The 16,292-nt window shown below is 46.1% G+C and overlaps 3 protein-coding genes across 4 annotated transcripts; 2 read left to right on the top strand and 1 right to left on the bottom strand.

Annotated features, from left to right (window-relative positions):
* Window positions 1-898: 898 nt before the first annotated feature.
* LOC122613859 (augmin complex subunit dgt3) lies at window positions 899-3,086 on the bottom strand. The gene is made up of 6 exons (XM_043788271.1): window positions 2,963-3,086; window positions 2,583-2,911; window positions 2,139-2,501; window positions 1,413-2,078; window positions 1,177-1,354; window positions 899-1,107 (listed from the first exon to the last, which is right to left on the bottom strand). Exons 1-6 carry the CDS (start codon window positions 2,978-2,980, stop codon window positions 964-966), a joined length of 1,698 nt encoding a protein of 565 aa, XP_043644206.1. The 5' UTR covers window positions 2,981-3,086; the 3' UTR covers window positions 899-963.
* A 339-nt stretch (window positions 3,087-3,425) lies between these two features.
* On the top strand, window positions 3,426-4,733 carry LOC122613671 (proteasome subunit alpha type-4). Its single transcript, XM_043787969.1, has 3 exons — window positions 3,426-3,574; window positions 3,683-3,888; window positions 4,053-4,733. Exons 1-3 carry the CDS (start codon window positions 3,572-3,574, stop codon window positions 4,636-4,638), a joined length of 795 nt encoding a protein of 264 aa, XP_043643904.1. The 5' UTR covers window positions 3,426-3,571; the 3' UTR covers window positions 4,639-4,733.
* Window positions 4,734-4,845: 112 nt separating this feature from the next.
* Window positions 4,846-16,277, top strand: LOC122612294. Of its 2 annotated transcripts, none has more exons than XM_043785795.1 (7): window positions 4,846-5,535; window positions 9,695-11,103; window positions 11,176-12,010; window positions 12,077-12,209; window positions 12,324-12,778; window positions 12,842-12,950; window positions 13,015-16,277. In XM_043785795.1, the coding sequence occupies exons 1-7, from the start codon at window positions 5,497-5,499 to the stop codon at window positions 14,901-14,903; spliced, it is 4,869 nt and encodes a 1,622-aa protein (XP_043641730.1). In that variant the 5' UTR covers window positions 4,846-5,496; the 3' UTR covers window positions 14,904-16,277. The 2 variants fall into 2 exon arrangements, with proteins under 2 accessions (XP_043641730.1, XP_043641729.1); XM_043785794.1 differs by having other exon boundaries at window positions 13,012-16,277.
* Window positions 16,278-16,292: the final 15 nt, after the last annotated feature.

Genomic DNA, 16,292 nt, shown 5'->3' with positions numbered 1-16,292 from the left:
AATTCACATTTAATTCACTAACAAACGGAATTACGACATTCATGTTCTTATAGTCCATTCAAGATGAATATTAAATCACATTTACAGACTTAATAGCCTTTTTAACCCAAAAATCCGTTCAGATCTTCAAATTTTCCAAGCAACACTTCAGTTTTAAGGGTCACATATAAATTTGAAATTAATTCAAATGTCAATAAAGGGTAATGAGGTGCGAGTAATTATCCATTTAGGGCTTTAAAATGTTCCACTCTTTTGCAGTGCTCCTTCAAATTTAAAGTTCTTAAAGCAGTCCAAACATTTAATGTTTTTGAAGAGCACTTTTTAAAGTTTTTAGAAAGCAAACACTTTACACAAACACTTCACTTTGTCCAATTGTAATACCGGAAGTCAAGAGGGGAAAGATGGCCCGAAGCGCGATAATCGAGTGAGCCAGGGGCCACAACTGTTGGTCCTTTTATATCCGCAAGGACCTCCGCTCGGCAAGACTCGTCCTGCAGGCACGACTCCTGGCAGCCAATGAGAGGCCTGCAAATCGACGGGCAAAGTGCTTCGTCTGGACGGAAAGTGAATCTCTAGGTTAGGCGAGCAAGGCTTTATGGCCTCACTTGTTGCTCCTTGGCCAAATTTGAATGGTAATCGCTTGGAAACGCCGTCGCGTGCCTTCAGCAATTAATGTGTCTCTTTGGTGGCACTCGTGCAGACTGCTTTAAGACGATGCTGACTTAATTCGCCCGTTGTTTAGTGAACCCAAATCTGATAGTCCAAGGGAATGGCATTTCAGAGAGGGAAATGCAATTACCAGTGTCATTTATACGTAACCAGAAGTAAATCATTTATCTGCGTAGGAATCTATAGCTATTATACTTAAGTTTATTCTTAAATTTAATGCCTTGCCATTTAATTAGGGATAGTTTATTTTTTAACACTTTAACATTTACTGACCACACTCAAAATCAACTAAGTTTATTTGCGATGAAGTCCACCAACAGGACGCATTACTCCAGCGGCTGCCTTTTTAACCTCATCAATTGCATGCATCATGCGCTGCGGCTCTGTAAGAAACCAAATCCAAAGGTCTACGCTATAGCGATACAGCTTATCCCTCTCCTAAAAATTCCAAAAAAATAAAAATGTTACATGTCCTGAGTTTATAGGTAAATGTATTAGTAAACTTACAATGCGCCCCACGACATTTTCCCGAAAATCTTTTCGCAGAGATCGCACTGACTCATCCAGGCGATTGTGTTGCTGGGTGACATTGTATATGGTGCTCAAGTAGCGAACGTTCTCAAACATGGGCTGCTCAAGTGGCGAATCATAGACAAACGGTCGCAAAGTCTGCTCCAAACGATTCCTGGAAGATATTAATAACTTAATAAATATTTAAAAAAATAAGATATATTCTAACTTACAGCTCCGCTAACTGATCCTGGACAGCCGCACAGGATTTTCTGTTAAGCATGCTCTGAAAGGAGTAAGATAGCAGACGTCCGAACTTTTCGTATTCGAAGAGACACGCCTTGGCCTCAGTAGCCTTAATGTTTTGTCCCAAGTGGGCTGACAACAGATTGGCAATCTCTTGCACAAACTGTGCGCAAATTCCCTGGTGGCTGGCGTTTATGGAGCGCATGGTCTGGATCCTTTGCCAAGTGGCCTGCGCTTGGTCACGCAACTCCTCCGTAGTGTCCAGGCAGTTGCGCTTCTTGTCGCAGTCCAGCTGAATCGCTATCCACAGCAACTCCGCATTGGACAGAGCATCTGAGATGATTTTGGTCAGTTTCTTGTCGCTGTCGTGACGCTGAACGGCTCTTTCCAACTTCAGTTTAGTGTTCTCGTAGAGAACCAGCTCAATACGTCGCTGAGTATGCTGCTGAATGTGAATGGTCAGATCATTTAAAAGCGTATCGTGCGTGTTGCTCAGCTGATAATCGTTGAGCAGCTGCAGATCGTGCATTTCACGCGCCATGTCCGTCAAACTGAGGCAGTGAATCTTGCCAAGATCCAACTGGTCAATAAGAGACTGCGTGGCCTTAACCTTGGCCTTTGTTCTTATATAGGATAGTGCATAAAACTGGATGCTGTAGAACGGTCATATCAATTAAGGTGCATTGCTTATGCCATTGGATCCTTGTGCTTACCCGCGTTCCAAGTCCTCCAGCGTGGCCTTCTCACGCCCAAGATCAGCCTCTGCGCTCTGGAACTCATCATAGTCTTGGATCTTGAAGTTCTCCTTCACATACAGCGTAAAGTATTGCATGAATGAGTCGCACTTGTGGAAGTACTGCTCCAGTGGCAATTGGTGCATGAAGAGAGGCGGCAACTGTTGCGCGGTAAATGCCTTATTGGCTTCGGCGCTCAGCCGGCAATTCTCCTGCTGCAGTTCTTCCAGTTGTTTGGATTTAGACTGGCACTCTGCTATCACATCCTTCATCTTTAGTTGCAGCTCGGCGGTGGCGCATTCCACCTCGCTTAGATGGTTATTTATCGAGTGTTTTGTGGTCCTGCAAAAGTGGATTGATATCAACTGAACATATAACCCTTATGAACTCTATAAAACCGGTGTTCAGAGGCTTTTCCCTTACATCATGTCCTCCAGGAGCGTAGCATAATCCCTCGAAGCTTCTTCGATTGCCTCTATGCTCATGGTCAAGGCGTCCACATCCTGCTGCTTGTAATTGAGAAGACCCGGACTCTCAGCCTCGATCTGCAGAAGCTTGAGCTCCCGATCCGAAGCACCTAGCCACTCGTCCCGCCGCTGCATCTCCTCCCGCTCCAGAACCTGTCGCTCTGTGAGGATATTCGCATCCGTGATGTTTCCGGACAGGAACTTGAAGAACTTCTCCATTTGCTCATCGTACAGTATCCACTGGTTTGATCTGTCCACTCCCAGCTTCTTAAAAAGTTCCGAGTTCTGCAATTATGGCGCTATTAATTAGAGCTTTGCTTAAGTCATTTTACATACGCTCAGCAGATCGCCCATCTTTTAAAAAAATGACAACACAAGCTGATTACTTATCGCTAATATCGATGGGTTCCTAGACGTTACTAGAGGTGGTACCTTTTGAAAATTAAAAGGCGGTTTCGGCTTAAAACCAAATTTATTAAGAAACGGTAATGTTCTGAAATCTTTGGCTTTCTTTTTATGAATTTTTATTTAATCTCCACTATTACTGTTAATTTAAAATTATATCTTTGCAATGAAAACCAAAATACAATATTTTGTTTTGAGAAGTTTCAATTTGCTAGAAACTCTTAAACTTACATAAAACATTGCAATATTATCAATTTAAACTACAACTTTAAAACTTTATTTGATGATCACTTTTATAAAATACTTCATAGGTTGATTTTTATTAAAATCTGTTCTAATACCTTGTATCGATATGTGCATTATCGTGCACTCCACCTCTACCACAAAGAAACACCCTAGCGCCAGCTGAAACCCTATCGCGCAGCCCTGGTACCGCTTTTGGACGCACTTCGTCTGGCAATCTGGTAACCCTACACTGAATGACAAGTAAATTCTGTTCGTTTTGCAAAATAAACTTGTAAATTAGTATATTCGTTAGCAATGGTAAGTACCGCAACCGAAAGGCCGGTTTTGGTCTGAAAGCCACATTTGGGCCAATGACCATGAAAGATAGCAAACGTGGTAGTAATTGTCGTTCGTGCATTTTTCCAGGCGCGCCGCTATGATTCCCGCACCACGATCTTCTCGCCGGAGGGCCGTTTGTACCAGGTGGAGTACGCCATGGAGGCCATCTCGCACGCCGGAACCTGCCTGGGAATTCTCGCCGAGGACGGCATCCTTTTGGCCGCCGAATGCCGCAGCACAAACAAATTGCTCGATAGCGCTATTCCTTCAGAGAAGATCTATCGCCTGAACGAGTGAGTAGTAATTCGAGTAATATATCCTGTTGGATGTTTAGGAGGACGAAGAACCCAAGGGTCACGGGCACATATTGAATTTGCCATACAATGACAATTCATAAGATTACCTATTACCTTCTCAATGAATCTATTACTAATGAAGCATCTTTGTTGTCCCACAGCAATATGGTCTGCTCAGTGGCGGGCATCACCTCCGATGCCAACGTGCTGACCTCAGAACTGCGTCTGATTGCCCAGCGTTACCAGTTCAGCTACGGCGAGGTGATTCCCTGCGAGCAGCTGGTGTCGCACCTATGCGACATCAAACAGGCGTACACCCAGTACGGCGGAAAGCGTCCCTTCGGCGTCTCACTGCTCTACATGGGATGGGACAACAAGTACGGCTACCAGTTGTACCAGTCGGATCCCAGCGGCAACTACGGCGGTTGGAAGGCCACCTGCATTGGCAACAACTTCGGTGCGGCGATCTCCATGCTAAAGCAGGAGCTTGCCGATAAGGAGAACGTGAAACTGACGCTGGCGGACGCCAAGGATCTGGCCATCAAGGTGCTCAGCATGACCCTGGACACCACCAAGCTGACCCCGGAGAAGGTCGAAATGGCCACGCTGCAGCGCGTGGACAATAAGACCGTGTACAATGTCCTGGAGAAGCCCGATGTGGAGAAGCTGATCGAGAAGTACAACAAGGTACAGGCAGAGGCCGAGGCTGCCAAGAAGGAGAAGCAAGCGAAGCAGCCGACCAAGTAATCCCAAGGATGCATTATTATTGATTAAGGGTCTATCCTGATTTTTGTAACCGATGTACGGAGTGTGTGAAATAAAATTTCAAAAAGAAAACCCAATATCATTGTGCCAATAGGGATGGTCGATTAATCGATAACAGGGCCGTTGCCATTCGCACCGAAGTGCTGCTAAAAATGGCCAGCGATGGGCAGTCACTAAAAAAATACCGTACAAAACATTTTGAGAAAAATTCCGTCGCTTTTTATTTGCTGTTGCTGTTATAGAAAATTCAATTATACTTGCTAAACTAACGGTTAATCGGTTTCTACGAAGGGGCTTATGCGTAATTGGAGAGTGCGCGCAAAACGCGTGGTGAAAACGGATTGGAAAACCATTTTTCATACGCAGCAAACAGGCAATGAGCGCGCGTGTGAGTGTGTGTGTGTGCCACAGAAAGTTGCAAGCAGCCTAGAGCTAAATAGGCGCACGGTTGTTAAATATTCACCGTGCTCTCTCGCTTTATGCAATAACAAAATCTGCAAATTCCCCCCATTAGGCGCAAAAATGTGAAAAAAAGGGGGGCAAAAAACCAATGGGAATTTCTCAATGTTGTGTCAATACAGTGAGAGCGACGTACGAAAAGTCAAAAGCAAAGGAGAGGAGAATGGAATAACACAAAAAAAGAGCTGAGCCACAGCAAAGAAGCAAGAAGAAACGCGAAGCAGGCTCTAAAAGAAAAATCGAAATAATAAAAAAAAACACGCACGCATGTGTTGGTGTGTGTGAGCGAGTGAGATTCTGTGCGCGTGTAAGTGCAAATGTGTGTGTGAGAGAGTGAAACGTATAAATAAAATTCAGCCAAATGCAGAAGCCAACAACAAAATGGATAACAAAACTACACAGTTGGATTTTAAATTACTGGTAATTAAATAATGTTTACCATTACCCCATCCCGTCCCACTTTTTCCACCATTCCAATATCACTACACATACAGCAGCTGCTGTATGAAAGTGTGTGTGCAGTCTACATTCCGTGTGACTGCGACTGTCTAATTGAGAGAGCAGCAAAACAACGTGTAATGCGTAGGGAAGGAAGAGAGCGGCAGAGAGAAAGAGTAAGAGAGAGAGCTTGATAGAAGAGGAGGAGGTGGAGGACAGATAACAAATGAAGTACAGTGTGCACTGGTCGCATTTATTATTGTTGTTGTATATTTAGCTGTTGTTGTTGTTGTTGGGGCTGTGATTATTGTTGCTGTAATGTGAAAAGGTCGTTGCGATTAAAATTAATCCGAATTTAGTTTTGCTTTTGCTTTCGCCATTCAAATCGCGCTTAGCTCTCCAATTGGAAAAGCGAAGCACCTGAAGTAAACAAAGAGACGCAGCTAATGAGTTTGAGCGGGAATTGGCGGTCTAACTGCCGAAATCAAAGTTGTGATACTTTTTCGACCAGTGTAGCTAGCTTTAGAAGAAGGGTGGTTCACAAAAATCCCCCCTATTTCTGTTTGCTTTATTATTTTAAAAGCTCCGTTGATTTAGAGCCCCCCACAATCGCTTCTTGCACAATTTCCACCCACCCATAATAACACACACACACATAAAGACTGTGTGTTTGTGTGAACTTCCGCCGAGTCTTTTGCTCCATCCCGCCCCCACCTCCTCTCCCGTCGCCCACTCCCACTATCCCTATTCAAAGGCAAACCCATACCACTCCCATTTCCATTTGCCTCCTCCTTCTCCTCGTTTTCTTCCACCCCCTTTCCTTTCCCCTTTCGTTGAGTGCCACATAATGTTATTTTTGTTTTTTCTATTTGCCTCTAAAATGAATTGTAGTCCCCCCACCCCCTGCCTCTTTCTTTTCATTCTCTTTGCTACTCCCCACTCTTCGACCCATTTCATCACTGCTATTATTCACTTTTGTTTTGTTTTCCTTCGTTATATTCGAGAAAATATTTATTTTTACTTTTATTAGTTTATAACAACATTTACATTTACTTTGGCCACACAAGCAAAGCACATTTACATAAATACTAATACTACAAATACTATAAAATCCAAAATTTGATTGTGTTTCTCGCTCTCCCTCCCGCTTTCTATGTGTGTGTGTTGTTGTTTGTGGGGCGAAGTGGAGAGAGTGGTAGTTGGTCGGTCGGGAGGAGGGGTAGTGAATGGGGAGTTCTCTTTCCCTCTTGCATGCATATAAATTCGAGGCATTTCACATGCAGGCGCGAGCGAGATGGCGAATCGAGTACGAACGTACGAAGCAAAGCACAAGTGGAAGAAGAAGAATAGTAAACAGCACTGCACAGTGGAGCAAGTATTTTATTGCAATTAAGCGGGAAGAAAGTGGTCAATGGCATTCAAATTTACCGATTTAAATGCACTCATTCGTAGAGAACAGCTAAAACTCAACATTTCACTGAACTTAATTGAGGCTATTTAAAATAGTCATTTGGTCTGCACTGAAATCGCTCTTTGTGCTCCTTAATTAATTTCGTTGTGCAGTAATACAATTAAAGTTTTTATCGCTCTTAATTGAGTTTACGACATGGATTGAGTGCCTTTTGTTTTCCCATCCCTTCCATACGGACTCGAATTGATTGCAGTGTGTTTTGCTGTGCCAATTTCATTAATAAAACTCTGAAAAAAGGAATGGAAAGAGAGGGCGATGTAAATGCTATTTTTATTTGATTAGTACAACTATTTGGACGTACGTATGTATGTAGACACATATGTACGTGTGCATGAGTTCCACTTTGAGAGCTTCGGTGTGAGTATGTGTGTGTGGGCGAGAGGGAGATGGCAAGCACTAAATGTATAACATAAATTTTGCTAAAAATGCAGCCAACGTCATTCCCCCGCCCACCTGCCCCCCATAACGGTTCACCCATCCGAGCACCGTAAGTACGTGTTAGTGTAGATGTGCTCACGTGTACGTACATAAGTATTTCGAAGATAGCTCTTTGGGTCTTTATGTGAGAAGTGAACAGGTACATAACAATTGCAAACGAACTAAATATTTCTGGGCAGCAACAAAGGCTGAATAAATCGAGAAGGAGGCATGTTCGTTTATCGAATAGCCCACACCCTGCAAGGGATATCTCCAAAAAAAAAGCGATCCAGACAAAATATCTACCACTCGGTTATTTTTAGTTTTCATAAACACATGCACACAGATGCGAGCATAGAGCACACAAATACACCCGCTCATACTCGTACACCAACTAACATTTAATTAGAACACAAAAAATTCTAATTAAATATGGCATTTGCTTTACTCTTGCATTGCTCGTACCCAAGCTCTCTTTCTCTTTCTGCCCAACTTTCGGGCTCTCTCCCGCGCTCCGCTTGCCCCACTGAGAAGACAAACGAATTAAGTTTATAATAAAAGTTTAGACATGCTTACATGCACATGTGCGCGTGGTTGTGTTTGTTAGTTTGTGTTATCTGCAATCTAAATTTACAGCAACTTTATTGACAACTAAAACGCACAGCCCAGCGTTGCCACATAGATAGAATGGGGAAAATAAATTGTTACTATCGTTTAGCGGACTGAGAAATCTTTTGTCCAAGAACTACCGTTTTGTTTCCATTAAAACTTGATTGATGAAAAGCGGTTTGACTGAGAGAAAGTAACGTATCATATACACTGCTATGAAGGCCATGTAAGCTTCCTAGCCACTACAATATTTCGTAATCCATTTTAGCATTATAAATACACGATAAATATTATAAATCAATGTTATAAACAACTAGTGAAACAATGAACTTTTGTAATAATATCTATCAGCGAACGTTTATTATCTTGCGAAAACAACTTGTGAAGTTCTGTCAAATGTGTTTGTTTACCAACTATTTGATATATGATATGAGACAAATAAAAAACAACAAAATATTTATGGTTTGGCCAGCCGAAGCTCAAATACACTTCCATTTATGAAGTTCTCTACATTGGTAGATTATAGCAGTAGGATATGGTTCTATAAAAAATGAACTTATGTACATATTTATTGATTTATTTTATGTTAAGGTCGTATACTTTATGGACTTTTGGAAGTACGGTTCGAGGGTACTGCCCAGTCAAAATAACTCAGAACTATGGGTAGGGTATTAAAAGAGTTGCGTCTTCGTTTACTTTTAGTCCCATCCCACTCCACCCCCTTCTTTCCGACCACCCACCTCGTCTCCTCTCCACTGTTGTCCTCTCCCTCTGGCACAGTGGGTGGATGGGTTGCGAGAGGAGAGCGGGCGGAGAGCAGCCCCACATTGTGTTTGTAACAACTACAAATCGCTGCAAATACACAGGCACACAAACGGCGTACATACATACATAATAGCAACATTGTGGAATGGGGAAAAGTAGCACAAATTGTGCGCTGTTTTAATTTCTCTGCTTCTTCTTCGGCCTCCGCTGTTGCTGTTGCTTTTGCTGTTTTTGTTTTTCTTCACTATTTTTCGCCATCTTCGCTCGCTCTTGTTTCACTGTGTGTCGCTGTGTTAGTGCTAATCGCTTGCGCGAGCAGCGCAGTCGGCGTCGCTGTCGCCGTGCTGTCTACGTTTCATTGAAGCGCGCGCGCTCTCTCTTACTTCCCCTCCCTCCCGCATCCTCTCTTCCACTCTAATTGCATTAAATTGTTTGGAAAATAATAATCAGTAATTGCGTTTGACGACAGTTATTTCCATCAGCGTGCGCTCTGCGAGAGAGTTTTGCCATTTAATTGAAACAAATGAAGATTCTAATTGGGTCTTTAGCGGAACTAACAAATCTCATGTACTAAGGTGGCAACCCTGCCGCAACCCAGTACCTCCCACCCACCACATTCCGGTTCTTGTTGTTTTCTCCGTGGAAATGGAAATGGGCGGCTTGAAGCGGAAGTTGGTAATTTATTTTCCTCTAGCGCAATAATTTAGGCACCGTGGTCTTAAAGCGGCCTTTTGGAATTTTTAAATTACAAAAAGCAAGCAAAAATCGTAATTTGAAATCAAATATGCAAGACAGATGCATGTTTAACATTACTTACCACCATTCACAAAGGTTCTTGAATAGCATATCACATTTCTCACGTCACCTATTATTTTCCAGGTGGATCAATCACTAAATCTACTGGACAGCCTCAACACGGCATTGCGGTGCGATGCTATTCAATTCTTGCTGCAGACGCTTAAGTGCAAGTACCCGGAGGCCTGCGACCAAGTCGTCAGGAATCTGTTCAGTCACATAGCTGCGGCCAATGACAATGGCGGGGCAGGAGGCAAGACGCAGCAACACGAGCTAGCGAGGACGAAGCAGCTCCAGCTGCTGCTGACCGCCAAGAAGGAGAAGAAGGAACCGGGAATCGGTTGCGAGGCGAAGATCAAGCGTGAAAACGATGAGGAGGAGGCGGGTTCGACGGATCTGAACCAGAATTTCGAGAAGATCCCCTGCAAAGAGGAGTTCCTGTGCCTCGAGGAGGAGGAGGAGGACTTTCTCGACGATGCAGACACGCAGAACTCGTCATCCCTGCAGTTCCACACCGGCAACAATGTGGACGCCCTGGCCCTGGGCCCTGGCGATCCGCTGGAGCTGATCCAGTCCGGAGTTTCGCTGCTGGTCAAGCGGAAGTATGCTGCCACCTTCGAGGACGAGGACCAGCTGGAAGGGGATGAGGAGGCCAACAGCAACAGCAGTGACGGCAAGCTGGTCAAGCGAAAGCGCACCAACAACATGCACCTAACCGTTTCGAGTGTGCGACGGAAAGAGGAGCACGGCCAGTTGGGCGATGGCTACGTCTTCCACGAGGACAGCCAGTATACGATGCGGTATCACCACAGCACCGGCGAGTTCAGCGAGCGGGCCTTTAAGGCCCAGTTCCGGGCTTTGCTCCGCCTGGCGCGCAGTCAGGACCACAAGCCGTTTCTCCGGCAGTTCTACGAGAACTTTGTTGTGAATGGACGCTTGCTGGGGACCACGCCCTCGACGCGGGTCCTCAAGGAGCTGCGGGAACAGCGGCTGGAGGAGTGGCGCCGTCAGCGGGAACGCCGCCAGCTTGTAATCCTAATGGAGCAGAGCGAGATTCAAAGCGAAGAGGAGTGTCAGCGCCAGCCGGAGGAGCTGCAGAATCAGGAGGAGATCCAGCAGGACCAAGAACAGCAGCAGCAGCTGGAGGATATTCAGCAGCAGCACATGGAGGAGATTCAGCGGCATGAGCAACTGCCGGCCATCTCGTTTGGTGACTCCGAATTGGAGTCGGAAACGGAATCGCAGCTGTCGTCGGCTGCCCAAGAGATTATGAAGTTTGAGGAGTTCATTGACGAGGGTGTAGGCGCTGGGCGCCTGATCGATGGTCTGGAGATGGAACCCGAGATCGATGACATGCTAGCTGGCGCCGGCAGTATGAACAGTGCCAGTGGACATAGCAGCAACAGTAGCAGCAGCGGAAGTGGGAGCGCTGGTAATGGGAATGGCATCAGCGGGGTGATCCTGGAGAACAATAGTCATCATTCGCATCACCTGTAAGTACAGATTTTATGTTATTTTATCTATAAATATTATACTAATGGATCTATGGTTTTCTTTGCTTGCAGAAGTAGCAGCGGCAGCGCAAATCTTGTGATCAACGGCCTTACGTCAAGCAATAGCATCAGCAACAATAATAATAACAACAACAATGTCAGTCTACACCGCCCACAACTGACGCCACAGGCGCAGAATCAGTTGGCAGCGTCTATGAAACCATCAGACCATATGCCCATGTCCATGTCCATGGAGAACAGGGATTTGAAAGCCGGGCAGGCGGCTCATGGGACAGCCAACGCCATTATGCAGGGCGGTAGTTCGAGCCTCGCCAGCCAGCTTCATCAGCAACAAAAGCACTACAACTCGAGCAATAATCCTCTGTCTATGATGGGTGGCATGATGCACCAGCAGCAGCAGCAGCATGTGGGTATGCCGCACCAGCAACGCCAGATGATGATGATGACGGAGGATTTCCCGCAACACGGAGCCTCAATGATGAACAATCGTCAAATGCCGGCCCTGGCCGCCTTGTCGAATCTGGGCGACACACCTGCTGTGAGTGGCCAGCTTAACTCCTCCCTCGAGCTGGACGACAATGACCTGTCGGCAGATGAGGACGACGACGATCTGGACCATGACCTGGACGAATTGGACGCGGCCAAGCAACAACTAATAGATGGCGGCAGCAGTAGCAGCACATCCCTTCAGGCACCACCATCGCAGCACGGCAGCGGAAGTGGAGGCAGCGGTGGACAGACGCCAGGTAGCAAAAAGGACAAACCCAACTACAACTGTCTGCTCTGTCCCAAGTCCTACCGCAAGCGCAAGTCCCTGCTGGACCACTACAAAATGCATCCGGGCTACTGCCACGACTGCGGTCAGCGCAACGGGAACACGTTGGAGGTAACTTGCCATATTACAAGCCAAAAATAGGTGAATGACTACTAAGATTCTTCAATTTATTTCTAGGAAATAATCCACCACAACCGGACCATGCATGTAAAGGAGTTTCCGTTTGTGTGCGAGACGTGCGGAGAGTCGTACTCACGCAAACAGCAGTTCCACGCCCACGTGGAGTCGCACAATAAGAAGGAAATCAAAAGTGAGTCGACGTGAATGTAAATTTCACCAAGTTCTCGGCTGGAGTTCCACGGAATGAGCATCAGCTCAGCCTACAGTCTATTTGTTGGTGATCTAACGTCTGTTTCATTTGCAGCCTTTCCCTGCGGAGAGTGCGGTCTTAAGTTTCCGCAAAAGAAACTGCAGCAACACTTCGAGGAGACGGGCCACAAGGCGGACGGGGCTATCTGCGAGGTGTGCGGCGAGGAGTTCCAGTCGAAGAATGCCCTGTACCAGCACATTATTCGTGTGCACAAGCGCGACAACTTCTTTGAGTGCCACATTTGCCATAACCGCTTCACGCTGAAAGCCAACCTGGAGCGGCACGTCCAGCTGCACACCGAGATCAAACGGCCCTACGTTTGCGACCTGTGCGGCTCGTCCTACTTCACATATCCCGCGCTCAAGGAGCACTACAGCAACGCCCACGTTGACGTGTCCGAGTGCAAATGCACGCTGTGCGGCAAGCGCTTCGGATCGGCCAAGTCGCTGCAGCGGCACCTGCCGTCGCACTCGGAGGAAAGGCCGCACTGCTGCAACTATTGCGATCAGGTAAGTCTATCAGGTAACCTCTTAGCTTGACCAACATAATAATTTATCGTGATGCCTTTGCAGACCTTTAAGTGGAAAACGCACCTGGTGCGCCACAAGCAGACAATGCACGGAAACGAGCCACCTCCTCCTAAGAAGGGAAAGCAGCGCTTTCCCAAAGCAAACGAAGAAGGTAAGCTTGTGCAGGACCTTAAATATAATTTAAAACCATGTTTAACTTTTCCCCTGTCCAGCAGATATGGCTAGCTTACCGGACATGCCGGGTCCACCGCCTGTGAAAGCTAGCAAAAAGGCAGTAACCAGCAAGGCAAAAGCGCAGGCAGCAGCCGCCGCAGCAGCAGCAGCATCCTCCCAGCTACAGCAACAGAAGGGTTCCGCAGCAACGCCGACGCCGCCACCGCCGGTATCTACTACTCCGGGATGTCTGCAACAGGATCAATTCAATGCGGCCATGGTTAGCAGCAACAGCTCGCAGTCCTCAACAGCGTCCACGTCGCAGCACTCGGTGTCGACGAGTGAATCTCAGCAGAATTCCATATACAATCAGAGCTTTAATGCGGAGAAACAGCAGCCAGGACAGCAGCAGCCCCAAAATGCCTTGCATCAGCAACATCCAACGCCGCCACCGCCGCAGCAACAACAACAGCAGCAGCAGGCGCCGCCACAGTCACGAGTTGCACCCGGAGAACTGCATCTGCAGCGGATGAATAGTTTCGGGCAGGATGGACAATTTCACTTTGAGTCCAATCCGGCAGCTGGTGCCTATCAGCAGCATCAACTGATCAGCCAGTATCAGCAACAACAGCAGCAGCAGCAACAGCAGCAGCCCCAGCAGCAACAACATCATCTCGCCCAACAACAGCAGCACATGAGAAGTCACACGCCCCAGAGTCCACATCCTCCGCATCCTTCGCAGCTGCAGCAACAGCAGCCCCAACAGCACTTTAGCTCTCCTCACCACATGCCGCCAATGCACCATCAACACCAGCTGATGATGCAACAGCAACATCGCCACAACCAGCGCTCACCGCTTCACCATCATCCTGCAGCCCAGCAACTTCAGCAGCAGCACCAGCAACCATCGCATTCCCCCCAACATCAGCATGCGAGATTGCAGTCGCCCCAACCAGCTCCAGTACAGCAACAACAGCAGCAGCAACCACAACAACATCAGCAGCAGTTCCTGCAGCAACAGGCTACCGACTCCTGGGGTAACATGAATTTTGGAAATCCGCCGAACAATCAGCAGGTCGAGCTCAAGGATAACAAATTTTATATTGTGGAATCGGCCGAGTTCCTAGGTCTTCCAATGAATGTGCCGCCATCTCCGCAACAGCAGCAGCAGCAAGCAGTAAGCAAACCTCAGCAGCAGCAGCAGCAGCAACACCCACAGCCGCAGCAACCAGATCCAACCCTTGCCGGTGATTTGATGAGCTTCCAGCATATGTGGCCGGCGCCTGCTTTTGGCCAGTCTTCACAGCAGCAACAACCACAACAACAACAACAACAGCAGCAGCAGCAAGCGGCGCAGCAGCAACAACAACAGCAGCAGCAACAGGCCCAAGGCCAGGCAAACTCAAGTGATCCCCACAACTACAACAACATCGGCAGCATTCTAACGAATCTCATTGACACAAATCCCGCGCCAATGGAGTACAACTTCGACTTGATGCAGCAGCAACAAACGCCGACAGCGCAGCAGCAGCAACAGCAGGCGGCGCAGCAGCAACATCACAGTGCCGGAGGATATGGGAGCGGTTTGATGCGCAGTGGAGGCGGCGTCTATGGAGGCGCCTACGACCAGCACTTGAGTGACCAACTGGTCAGCGAGCAGCAGAAACAAAACAGCTTTCAACCCTACCACCCACACGGCCTGCAGGCGCAACAGCAGCAGCCACTGCACCCGCACCTCTTACCCCCGCCAGCGCCCCATAGCAATGTGTACGATCGCACGGGAGTTGGAGTAGGTGTCGGAGTGGGCGTAGGCGTGGGCGTGGGCTATCCGATGCTGGGAGACGATAGTAAGGGCGTGCTGCCGCCCATGATGGGTGGCATGATGCAGCAAATGCCGCCGCACGGCCAGCAACCGGATCTAATCTACTACCACCCAGTGAAGAACGATTGACAGTCGAAGCAACATCAGCAGCAAGCCCAGCAGCCGAATCACCTTCACCACCACCGCTGGTGGACGGAGCCAGCCAAGAGAGGCGATGTTTTTCATTGAAGAAACAACCGAAAACAGGAAACGGAATACGGAACAAGTTCGTTTAGATTGTAAGTTAAGGGGAGACGGGACGGGACGGTGGATGTGTGGAAGTGGGGAACGCGAGGAGTTGTAGATAGGGCAGTCCACACAGATTTTGTTTTTGAAATTAAGAGCAATAATATAAAGATTAGAGCGGAAAGAGCTCAGAATATCTAATCCGACCGGCGCTATGATACGTGTATAAAAGTAATCATTTACAAAATACATCAAATAAACAGAAGCATGTATACATAATTAAATTCAGACATATACATAGTAGCACCTAAGCGAGGCGAGAGCAAGAATTAAATTAAAACCTATAAATAATAAATATATATATAAATTATATGAAGCATATATATTAGGCTAAGCAACTACAATAATGGCAGACCACAACCACAAGCAACTTTCGAACAAATCTTATGCTTATTTACCATTTACCATTTACCATACGAGTTATGAATGCAACGCCCCACAAATACGCGTGCGTTTATGTATAATCAAATCAAAACAATCCAACATTATATCCGTACACATGATATCTATGTAAACCTCGGGAGACCCCTAAGTTGTAGATGATTGATTTTATTCGGGTCATGCATCACAAACGGAGATGATACAAAAAACAAAAAGTACACGACGCTTTGACCACACAAAGTTGTAACCATATCATGAGGCATCTTCCCCGTATAATTATGTAATTGTATTTTCGATAGTGCTTGTTATTTTCTATTTAGTTAACGAATTGATTAAACTTACGAAGCCTTTCTGCTGATTACCGCCAGCCACACTTTTGTTAGATTAGTGCCTAAGTCTAGTTGATATCCCAATGTATACCCCGACATCTTGTGGCTTTTTACACCCAAACCTTGTATAGCTACTCTAATAGCATTTCCGATTTTTTTGAAGCTCCCCTATTCTAAAACTACATCCGGTTTATTCAATATTTCTCTTCGATGAATTTCCTTATATTCATGACAGGCCCCCGAAAACATTTAAGTTAATCACAGCGTTGTTCTTGTTTTACACATTATTAAAATTCAGCAACATAAGAATTGTATATTTAAGTGAAAGTTTAAAACGTTAACTGTGTAAGCATACTTTTATGAACAAAACAAAATCAACAAAAAAAAAGAAACAAAACAAAAACGAAAAATGAAATCAACAAACTTCACTATGATTAGGTTTGTATTCTGGATACAAAAAAAGAAGCAAAATGGCAATTAAAAGAAAGAACACAATATAAATAAAATTTGTATATTTAATAAA

This window comes from Drosophila teissieri, chromosome 2R (assembly GCF_016746235.2).
Source record: "Drosophila teissieri strain GT53w chromosome 2R, Prin_Dtei_1.1, whole genome shotgun sequence".
NCBI lineage: Eukaryota > Metazoa > Arthropoda > Insecta > Diptera > Drosophilidae > Drosophila > Drosophila teissieri.
This window is presented reverse-complemented; position numbering and strand designations above follow the sequence as displayed.